At 50.2% G+C, this 11,614-nt stretch overlaps 1 protein-coding gene across 1 annotated transcript in view; it reads right to left on the reverse strand.

Annotated features, from left to right (window-relative positions):
* Positions 1–11,538, reverse strand: part of Calr3 (calreticulin 3) — an 18,927-nt gene extending 7,389 nt beyond the window's left edge. The window contains exons 1-4 of the mRNA XM_028893490.2: positions 11,335–11,538; positions 11,137–11,238; positions 4,757–4,960; positions 2,048–2,142 (exon numbers count right to left, since the gene is read on the reverse strand). Of these exons, the coding sequence (XP_028749323.1) occupies positions 2,048–2,142; positions 4,757–4,960; positions 11,137–11,238; positions 11,335–11,425 (492 nt within the window). The 5' untranslated portion in view covers positions 11,426–11,538. The remainder of the gene's footprint in view (positions 1–2,047; positions 2,143–4,756; positions 4,961–11,136; positions 11,239–11,334) is intronic.
* Positions 11,539–11,614: the final 76 nt, after the last annotated feature.

The raw sequence follows: 11,614 nt of genomic DNA on the forward strand, positions 1-11,614 counted from the left end.
CAGTGCTCTTAACTATTGAGCCATCTTTTCCAGCCCCTGTACATTTCTTTTTTCTGTGTGTATGTGTACAATGCATATGTGTGCAGAGGCACCTGTATGTGTATGTGCCTGTGTCTAGAGACCAGGGGCTGAGGTCATGTGTCTTCCTTGATGGCTCTCCACTTTCCACACTGAGGTAGTGTCTCTCTGTACTCAATCACTGATCTGGCTGGTCAGGTAGCCTGTTCTGACCTCATTGTTCCATATACTTTATGCTAGTGTATATCTTGAAAGCAAATCAATACACTGGTGTGGTGTCTCACTCCAGTAAGCCAGACACTTGGGAGATGGAAGCAGGATGATCAGGAATTCATGGTCATCCTTGGATACACAGGGAGTTTAAGACCAGCCTAGGCTGCGTGAGACCTTGTCTCAATATGGAAACAAAGACCACAATGTCCTCAAGGCCCAGTATCACCCTGCCTCTGGTGATCCTAGGACTGATCAGGAGAGTTTTATTTTAACTAAGGAGGTATGGGTGCCCCATCCAGCAGGGAACAGACATAAGAGAAACCTCATTCCCCAATTCCCCCAGGAAGGAGGAGGAAAATGCCTAGGGGTGGTAGTTGAGGGATTTATTAGCCACCCAGCCAGGGAGGTATCTTCTGGGACAGACCTGAGCTAAAACTTCAAGTGGCCCTTCCTTATCTTCTGCTAAAATGTTCTGGGGCAGGGTATGTCCAGAGGTTATTTCTGCCCATCACTTTATACTCATTTACACACGCACTTCCAGACTTTGTCATGAGCACGTCCACAAGTGAAGTAAGTCTGGCATCTTTTCTCTCTCCTCTCCCTGCCTCTCCATTTTTTTGAGACAGGGTCTCTCTATGTAGTCCTGATTGGTCTGGAACTCACTGTGTAGACCAGGCTGCCTTCAAACTCAGAGAGATCTTCCTGCCTCTGCATTTCCACTACTGGGATTAAAGGCCTATGTAAACATGCCTGGCTCTCTTTGTCTTAAAATCTGAGTGAGGGTGAATGAAAGGTCATGGGTTAAATAGTTTGGCAGAATGAGAATGGCCACCCAAAGGTTCATATATTTGAATGCTTAATCACCAGGGAGTGGAACTCTTTGAAAGCATTAGAAGGATTGGGAGGTTATGGACTCTGAGGTTTCAAAAGCCCCAAGCCAGGCCCACTGTCTCTCTTCTCCCACTACCTTGCAGATTAGGATGTAGCTCTCAGTTCCTTCTCTGGTACCATGTCTACCCATGTGCTGCCCTGCTCCCCACCATGCTGACCATGGACCAACCCTCTGAAACCACAGCCAGCCCCAGATAAATGCTTCCTTTTATAAGAGTTGCCTTGGTCATGGTGTCTCTTCACAGCAATAGAAAAGTGATTGAGACAAGAGAGGAAATTTCAAGACAGGGTGACTTGCAGGCTGTGGCCTTGCTGCTTAGATATGAGCCACCATACCCAGTCCTGTTCACATTCATCAAGCGAGAGGCACAGGGAACATCCGGGAGGCTGCAGCAGGAGGATCCTGGGGTTTGAGGCCCTTTGGGCCATGTAGAGAGATGAATTAAAGGAAAAAGAGAAGTGGGGGCTGCAGAGAGGGCTCGGTGGTTAGGGGTACACCCCACTCTCACAGAGACCAGAGCTGGGCTTCCAGGATCCATGCCAGGTAGCTCCAAGGAATTCAACACCCTCTTCTGGCCTCTGTGGGTACTGCACTCACACTCTCACACACGTAATTACAAATAATAAAAGCTTAAAAGAAATAAAAAGGGAAGGAGAGAAAGGAAGGAATAAAAAGGAGGGGAAGGGCCGGGTATGGGCCTTTAATCGCAGCACTCGGGAGGCAGAGGCAGGTGGATCTCTGTGAGTTCAAAGCCAGCCTGGTCTACAGAGTGAGTTCTAAGACAGCCAGGACTGTTGCACAGAGAAACCCTCTCTCAAAAAAACCAAAAAAAGAAAAAAAAGAGGAGGGTAAGGAGGGAGATGGAGGAGGAGGGAGGAGGGAGGCAGACGGAGAGAACCGCTCACTGTGACATTAGCTGCTCACCTTACATCTGATTGGCTTCTTGTTTGCATGATACTGATTTTTGAAATATAAGATAACATGAACATTCTTGTTATCAAATCCACAAATATCAGGTCCTAAAAGAAAAAAAAAAAAGTAGGTGCTCTCAATTGTCTTCCAGACTGCATCAGCATACAGAAACGCTTGGCTCGCCATCCTTCCTGGACACAGGGCAAACGCGTCTGGGGGGGGGGGGCATCCTGACTTCACCGGAAGACACTGAAGCAGAGGCCTGGTGACCAGCGCCCTCCTGCCAGAGTCACCTTGGACATCACTGTGAATCATCACACAGAAGAAAACAAGGCCCAACTGGGCGGTGTCCTGTGGTCACAGGGCAGGGAGGCTGAGGCCGGAAGACTGCGTTGGATTCCAGCCTGGGTGGCCTGTATCGAGCTTCTAACAAAGAGCAAAGCAGTGAGCTGGAGAGACAGCTCAGAAGGGAAGGGCCCAGGCTGAGAGGAAGAGAGCCTGCTCCTCACCGGGGCTTCTGACCGCCACATGTGGCCATGGCACATGCATGCCTTGCATAAATATGTTTTAAGATTATTTTGTGTGTGACTGTTTCTCTCTCTCTCTCTCTAGGTGTGTGTGTGTGTGTGTGTGTGTGTGTGTGTACACGTGCATGCAGGTACCTGTGGTGGCCAGAAGGAGTCAGATTCCCCGCATCTGGAGTTCCAGGTGACTATGAACCGTCCTGCTCTGGTGCTGAGAACTGAACTCTGCTCCTCCCCAAGAGCAGAAAGCGCTCTTAACCACAGAGCTGTCTCTCCAGCCCCCAAATATATGTTCTTTAAAATGAGAAACACTCACTTTAATGTTTGAATTTAATTCAAATAAAAATTATTAAAAAAATTAAATTTTTAAAAAGCTCAAAAAGAGCTCATTTTGTGCTGTTTTGTCTTTTCGATTTTTTACAGTACTGAGAGTGGAATCCAGGGGGGCCGTGGAGCCCAGGGGGGCTCTCACACTAGTCAATCAAGCACTCATCATTTGGGCTACAACACAGCCCAAAGGACTGATTTCATTGTAGTGCAAGGTGTGTGTGTACATGTGTGGTGCATACACATGAATGTGCAGAATTCCTTGCCTGCATGCCCATGCTGAGGGCAGGGGAAGACTTCAGGTTTTCTCTATCAATTGCCATCTTATGCCCTTGAGACAGGGCCCACACTGAGCCGGAAGCTGGTCCTTCCAGCTAGACTGGCCAGCCTGAGGTGCTCTCAGGGTCTACCTGTGTCTACCTCCCAGTGTTGGGACTGCAGGCACACACAGCCATGTCTGGCTTTTTACGTGGGTTTTGGGGATTTGAACTTAAATACAGTTACCCCCTGTCTTTATTTTGTTTTCTACATTTTTGGAGGGGTTTGAGACAGGGTGTCATTGTATCCCAGGCTGGCTTTGAACTCTATAGCTAAAGATGACCTTGAACTCCTGGCCCTCCTGCTTGTACCTCCCAAGAACTGGGATGATGCCTGCTTTACGAGGTGCCGGGGATGGAACCCAGAGCTTTCTGCATGCTAGGCAGGCATGCTAGCAATCAAGCCCAGCCCCAGCCCACACCTGCAATCTTTCAAGCTTTACAATTCTCTTAGAAGTGACCAGAAAGTCTACCATCCCTTCCCTGACAGTCTGGACTTGTTTCAGCGGCCAGAATTCGTCACTTTGGGACACGTGGTGACTTCACCTGTCCAGTGTCCCCACTGGAACTCCAAACTTTTTCACTGCTTTGAGTCTCTGGAAGCAAGGTCTTGTTACTTAGGCAGGCTGACATCATTCTCCTGCCTCCCCTCCTAGGTGCTGGGAGGCAGGGCTTACCAACATGCCCACGATTAACATCTCACTCCTGAAAACTTTATACTTTCTGTTCAGGTGTGGTGGAACACACCATTAATCTCAGCACTTGGGAGGCAGAGAAAGGAGGATCTCTGCAAGTTTGAGGCCAGCCTGGTCTACAGAGTGAGTTCCAGGACAGCCCAGAGCTGTGACACAGAGAATCCTTGTCTCAAAACACAAACACATTTTTTTCCGTGTGTGTGGTGTATGTGTATGTGTGTGAACGCAGGTGTGTGAACGCAGGTGTGTGAACGCAGGTGTGTGAACACAGCTGTGTGCCCGGCTCACTGTGGTCTCAGCACTCAAGCTTCAGGGCTGAGGTTGTAGCTGAGGGTTAGTGTGTCCACACCCAGCATGGGACCAGTGAGAGGCTCATCAAGAAAAGGCACTGGCCATCAGGCTTGAAGGTCTGAATCCCATTCCCAGAACTCCAATGGAGGAAGCAAAGAACCCTCTCCCTGGAGTTACTGGCGCTGCGGAGATGGCTGAGCCATAAGGAGCGCTGACTGCTCTTGCAGAGGACCCCAGCACCCACACGGCAGCTTGCAACCACCTGTAACCCCAGTTCCAGGGGAACCACCTGTAACCCCAGTTCCAGGGGAACTGACGACCTCTTCTGGTCTCTACAGCCATCTGCACGTACCTGTTGCACACAGATCCACGTAAATTACATGAATAAATAAAAAAAAAATTTAAGCCACGCTCAGATTCAGAGCCCTTTGGCTTTTTGGTTCTTAGTCCCGAGAACACTTAGCGTGCACTGGCTGGTTTAACGGTGCTGCAGACCTTGGGGATGTTGGATGATTCAGCAGAGCCTCCGTGAAGCTGGAAGCACGCGCCCTCCCGCGCGGCACTCACCAAACATGATGTAGTACTGAGACTTTCCGTTCAGATTCTTCTGGTCCAGGTCGGAGGGGAACACCTTGACGTAGCCGCCGCCGCAGTCCATCTTCTGCTCGTGCTTCACGGTGTACTGGATCACCAGCGTCTTCCCTTTGTTGCTGAACGGCTTGAAGCTGGCAGAGATGGCGTAGAATCGGCTGTTCTGGGTTGTCTGCAGGCCTTCCAACAGAAAGTGAGCACGATGGAGTCAGAACAACACTGCACTCAGTGCCGGGCGGCGGTGGCACAGGCCCTCAATCCCAGCACTCGGGAGGCAGAGGCAGGCGGATCTCTGTGAGTTCGAGGCCAGCCTGGTCTACAGAGCGTGATCCAGGAAAGGCTCAAAACTACACAGAGAAACCCTGTCTCAAAAAACAAATAAACAAAAAACCCAAACAAACAAAGAAACAAAAGACAAAAAAAAAATGCACTCAGCAACTTGTGGGGACCTCAAATTCATGTCACAGTGACCCCCCAATAACAGACGTTTGCATTACTCACTGTTCACAAAGCAGTCGTAGTGTGCCACAAGTACACCACTAACAAGATCTCTGCTGCCAGAAGCCTGTGCTTCACACACCCACGTGCCTTTGTACTTAAGAAGCATCCTTTGCTTTTGCTAGGGCCGGAGAGGTGGCTCAGTGGGCAAAGGCGCTTGCAGCCAAGCCTGACACTTGGATTAGATCCTTGGGGACCCAGGTCATGGAAAGAGGGTCAGCTCCCAAAAGCTGTCTTCTAATTTCCACATGCACATCATGACACTCGTGCCCCCCTACACTATCACACATGCCTGGCACACACACACACAGAGTTTACAAAAATACACTCTTGCTAAGTTTTTGTTGTTTATTTTGGGTCTCACTGTGTAACCCTGGCTGTCCTGGAACTCACGATGTACAACAGGCTGGCCTCTGCCTCCTGGATGCTTGGATTAAAGCTGTGGGCCACCATACCCAGCAGGGTCATTTTGTTTTGTTAAGATTAGGGACAGATGGCGCATGCTCAGCGCTGGCTCTCCCCCTGGATCACATCCTCAACCCTGCCACTGTTATACTTCTTGTTATAAAATTACCCACTGGGGATGCAGCTCGGTTGGAAGCTCAGCTGGTGTGTAGAAGCCTGGGGCTCCATCCCCAGGGCCATGTCAAGTGGGGGGGAGGGGGGTGGCACACGTGGAGCACTGGGAGGAGACAGGAGGCTCAGCCTCAGCTGCACGGCAGGTCGAGGCCAGCCTGGACCACAGGAAGTCACCTCAACACAACAGGCCAGTAAGATGGCTCAGCAGGTCGAGGAGCTTGCAGCCAGACCTGAGTGGGGTCCTCAGGCCCCGCATGGTGGAAGGAGACAACCAACACTCACGCACTGTCCTTTGGCCTCCACGTGTGTGTCTTGGCAAGTACACACACACACACACACACACACACACACACACACACACACACAAAGCAGGGGCTGGAGAGATGCCTGAGAGTGTGAGAGTCCTCACTAAGGTGGTGGCAAGGGGACCCGAGTTTAAGTCCCCAGTGCTTACTTAAAAAAATAAAGCTAGGGGGCTGGAGAGATGGCTCAGCGGTTAAGAACCCGGGTTGTTCTTCCAGAGGTCCTGAGTGGCTCACAGCCATCTGTAATGAGATCTGGCGCCCTCTTCTGACCTGTAGGCGTATGTGCAGACAGAACACTGTATATGCAATAAAATAAATCTTAAAAAAAAATGAACTGGCCGGGCGGTGGTGGCGCACGCCTTTAATCCCAGCACTTGGGAGGCAGAGCCAGGTGGATCTCTGTGAGTTCGAGGCCAGCCTGGGCTACCAAGTGAGTTCCAGGAGAGGCGCAAAGCTATACAGAGAAACCCTGTCTCGAAAAACCAAAAAAAAAAAAAAATGAACTGTAACTTCATTGCCTGCGTGTGTGTGTGTGTGTGTGTGTGTGCGTGTGTGCGTGTGTGTGCGCGTGTGCGTGTGCGTGTGTGTGTTGGAGACAGGAAGATGGCTGTGTGTGTGTGCGTGTGCGTGTGCGTGTGCGTGTGCGTGTGTGTGTGTTGGAGACAGGAAGATGGTGGCTGGGGCTCCCTGGCCACCACCCAAATCTCCAGGTTCAGTGAGAGGGCCTGTCTTAAGGAAACAAGGTGGGGAGCGACAGAGCAGGACACCCGTGTCCTCTCCGCTCTCTTCGGTGCACAGACATGTGCCTGCCTATACCACACACAGCTCTAGACAGACTATGGGAAAGCTAGTGCTGCTACCTTAATCTTGATAAGGCGAGAACATACACTATAGAATGAAGGCTGTATTGCTACTGAAGAAAATAATACACTACTTTTTTTTTTTCCTTAGTTTCTGTTGCTGTGATAAACACCGTGACCAAAAGAAATTTCAGGAGGAAAAGGGTTTAATTCCCCTTAGAGCTCATAGTCCGCCATGATGGGAAGTCGGGGCAGGATCCCGGGGCAGGAGCTGAAGCAGAACCATGGAGGAAGGCTGCCTGCTGGCTTTCTCCCCGTAGCTTGCTCAGCCTGCACTCTGTATACCCCAGGACCACCATGCCAGGGGTGCCACTGTCCACAATGAATTGGGCCTTCCCACATCAGTCACTAATTAAGAAAATGCCTCAGCGGCCCCTCTACAGGCCAGTATTATTGAGGTGTTTTTTTTCAATTACGGGTCCATCATCTCAGATGATCCAAGCGTGTGTCAAGTTGACAAAGGCAGCCCGCATAGCAAGAATGACCTCGTGCTCGTCATCCTCCTGCCTTCACTGCCAGAGTGCTACGGCAGGAGTGAGCCATAATGGCCAGGTCCGGGTGTATTGATTTTCCCTTGCTACCTGAAGGCAGTTTAGCTGGACAGGTGTGGTGTCGTATCCTAGCACTCTGGGGGCTGAGACGGATGGATGGTGAATTCCAGGCCAGTCGGGGATACATACTGAGACCCTGTCTCAATCAATCAATCAATCAATCAATCAAACCAGGGGCTGGAGAGATGGCTCAGCAGTTAAGAGCACAGGCTGCTCTTGTAGAAGACCTGGGTTTGAATCCCAGCACCCATATGGTGGCTCCCAACAGGTTGTAACTCCAGTTCCAGGGAATCCAATGCCCTCTTCTGACTTCTTCAGGCACCACACAGTCGGTGCACAAACATGCAGGCAAGCAAAACATTCTACACATAAATAAAATAAATAATTTAAAATATTAAAATCCAAAATTAATGTGGCTGGTTGAAGTGGCTTGTGTGTTAGATCCCAGAACTGGGGAGGTGGAGGCAGACAGATCTCCATGAGTCTGAAGCCACACTGGTCTACACAGCAAGTCTAGGCCAGTCAGGGATACATAGTGAGACTCTGTCTCAAAATAAACAGCAGAACCCCAAAACAACAAATCAGGTAACCAACCAGCCCCAAACTCCCCAAAACAAACCTGGTATTTTCTATTCTTTCTTTTGTTTTGTTTGGGACAGAGTCTCTTCATAGACCTGGCTATCCCAGAACTCACCATGATCCGCCTGCCTCTGCCTCCCATGTGCTGGGATCAAAGGTGGACACCTGGCTCTTTCAGGTTTTAAAATGACAATTATTTTGTATGTGTGTTAGGGTGAGGGGAGTATGTTGTCATAGTACACATGTGAGGGTCAGGGGACAACTTGTGAGACTCAGGTTTCTCCTTCAACCATGTGGGTCCTAGGGTTCAAACTCAGCGAGTCAGGCCCAGTACCAAGCTCCTTTACCCACGGAACCATCTCAACAGCCCGAACTGGGTGTTTATCCACACATCTAGCTCCACTCCAAGCTGGCTCCCCACTCTCACACGGGAAGCAGACCCCCATCCCACCCCGTCACCGGCAGCCAGGCAACCCCAAGAGCCACCTGTCACCTCTTACCCATCTAAATTCCTCGCATCTTTCCATCTGTGATTGCTGAGTCTCGGTCCCCAGAGACCATACAGGGAATCCAGGTGTCCAGAGCCCCAGCCGCCAGGCCTGGTCTGCTGTTCTTACTCAGCAGGGTTTTAGGGGACAGAAAAATCACACCGGGCAGACAGCAGCCACATCCTCAGGCTCATTTATGCCATGCTGGCTTTCACCCACTTCAGTCATAAAGCTGGGGAGGGGGGTGTTTCTGCTTTTAAAATGATTTTTTCTTTCATTCTTTCTTTTTTTTTTAAGATTTATTTATTTATTATGTATACAATGTTCTGTCTGCATGTACGCTTGCAGGCCAGAAGAGGACACCAGATCTCATTACAGGTGGTTGTGAGCCACCATGTGGTTGCTGGGAATTGAACTCCGGACCGCTCTTTACCTCTGAGCCATCTCTCCAGCCCTTAAAATGATTTTTATATAATAATGTTACTACTTTTTTCTTTCTCTTTTTCTTTCACAGGGTCTCACTGTGAAGCTCTGGCTCTTCTGGAACTTACTCTATAGACCAGGCTGGTCTCAAACTCACAGAGACCCTCCTGTTTCTGCCTCTGGCTTTTGTTTGTTTGTTTTTTTGTTTTTCTTTTCTTTCTTTCTTTTTTTTTTTTTTTTTTTGGAAACAGGGTTTCTCTGTGTAGCTTTGCGCCTTTCCTGGAACTCACTTGGTAGCCCAGGCTGGCCTCGAACTCACAGAGATCCGCCTGGCTCTGCCTCCCGAGTGCTGGGATTAAAGGCATGCGCCACCACTGCTGGAGTTTCTGACGACCTCTCTTCCTGCAGCTCCCTCCTGATGTCGTCACACACCCAGCTTCTGTGGTGCTGCGCAGGGCTTTGGGCATCCTAGGCAAGACTGAGCCCCAAGCCTATTCTGCGTGGTGGGTATTTTAGACCTAGCTTCTCAATTCTTTGACTACTTTGTAACAACCAAGGGATATGTAAATGAGCATCTGTGACAGTGTTTCCTCCCGTTACAGAAGTTTCAGTAAAAACTTGCCAGGAGGGCTGGAGAGATGTCTCAGAGGTTAAGAGCACTGACTGCTCTTCCAAGAGGTCCTGAGTTCAGTTCCCAGCAACTACATGGTGGCTCTCAACCACCCATAATGAGATCTGGTGCCCTCTTCTGGCCTGCAGACGTTAATTATACATAATAATAATAATAAAAAAAACTTCCCAGCATAGTGACTCACACCTGTGAACCAGGCATGGGGCTGACTGAGGCAGAAGGATCTGGAGTACCAGGCCAGCCTGGGCTTCCTAGAGGGAACCTGTCTCAGATAAACCATCAGTTTTTTTCTCCAGACAAGCTCTCAGGTATATCAGATCGTCCTTGAACTTGCTATGCAGCTAAGGATGACTTTGACCTTTTAATCCTCCTGCCAATATCTCTCTACTTTATTATTTATTTGTTTGTTTATTTATTTATCTATTTATTTATTTATTTATTTATTGAGACAGGGTTTCTCTGTGTAGCCTTGGCTGTCCTGGAACTTGGTCTATAGACCAGGCTGCCTCAAACTCACAGAGATCCCCCTGCCTCTGCCTCCCGAGTGCTGGGATTAAAGGCGTGCGCCACCATCACCCAGCTAAAGTTTACATTTATTAGCCAGTTATGGTGGTGCATGCCTTTAACCTCAGCACTCAAGAGGCAGAGAGGCAGGAGCAGGCAGATATCAGTGAGTTCCAGGGCAGCCAGAGCTACAAAGTGAAACCCTACCTCAAAAATAAATAAGATGAAAATTGCATTTATTTATTTTGTGGTGTGGGAGCATGTGTCCAGGTTAAAGGTTAACTTGGCCTAGATTCTCTTCTTCCCCCTGTGGATTCTGGGGATCAAACTCAGATCCTCAGGCTTGGCCACAGGCTCCTTTACCTGCTGACCCATCTTGCCCCCCCCACTTTCATTTCCACTGTCCCTCTTGTTGTTTTGTGACAAGATCTGGCTGTATCTTAGGCTGGCCCAGAGCTCACTATAGCCAGGCTGGCCTTGAACTTGTGATATTCCTCACAGGTGTGTGCCACGGCCTTGTTCTAATCTCCATGAAGTGAGGTGATCTTGGGCAACTACTGAAAAAATGCCCGACAGTCGTTCTTATCGGTCCAGTTGTCGTCATTCAGGACTCAGGAAGACTCCCGAGCACCTTGGCTGTTCTTCCAGCGCTCGGTACACAGCGCCCCGCAAACACACATAGGATACATAAAAAGTGACCAGCACTTGAGAGGCTGAGCCAGGAGGTCTGCTGGGAGTTAGGACCCTCTTGGGTTACATGAGACGGTCTCAAAAACTCAAACCAACATATCCCCGCCCAATCTTAAACTAATGGAGACCTAAATAAGGTATGGCAGAGCCTGCGTGTGCCTGGTGCCCTGGCTTGGGCGGAAGGTGCGCTGTCAGGGTGCCGTGTGGCTTTCTAACTCCACTCCGTTTGCTCCGGATTCTACACTGACCTTTGTCTTTCTCTTTATGCCCATAGAACTTCCCCGACGAGACTCGGAAGAGGCCGAACTGGGAGTCATTGGTGGACTGCACCCAGCGGTTCCTCCAGCGCTCTGTGGGGAGACAGGAGGGTTAGCGCGGCTAAGTGCTCGGGATCAGGAGCACGGACGGAGGACAAGGCCGCCAGCCACCACGGCCATCGCCTTCACCTCCGTCTAGAAACTCCTCCTGGAAGTACACAGTGGCCAGCGCCACGCGCAGCACGCAGATGGCCCAGAGCGACACGCGAGCCCGGGCCATGGCTGCGCGCGCGACTCCCGCTCTTCTGCTTTCAGGCGTCTGCCTTGCCCGCTGGGCGCGACCCAGAAACTACAACTCCCGTCATGCCTCGCGATTGTGACCCTGCATGGGCTCGCTGGAACTACCGCTCCCGTGACGCCTCGCGATTGTGACTTGAGGCGCTCATTGGTGGGCGAGGCGCGGTGCCTG

Source organism: Peromyscus leucopus, chromosome 17 (assembly GCF_004664715.2).
Source record: "Peromyscus leucopus breed LL Stock chromosome 17, UCI_PerLeu_2.1, whole genome shotgun sequence".
In the NCBI taxonomy this organism is placed as follows: domain Eukaryota; kingdom Metazoa; phylum Chordata; class Mammalia; order Rodentia; family Cricetidae; genus Peromyscus; species Peromyscus leucopus.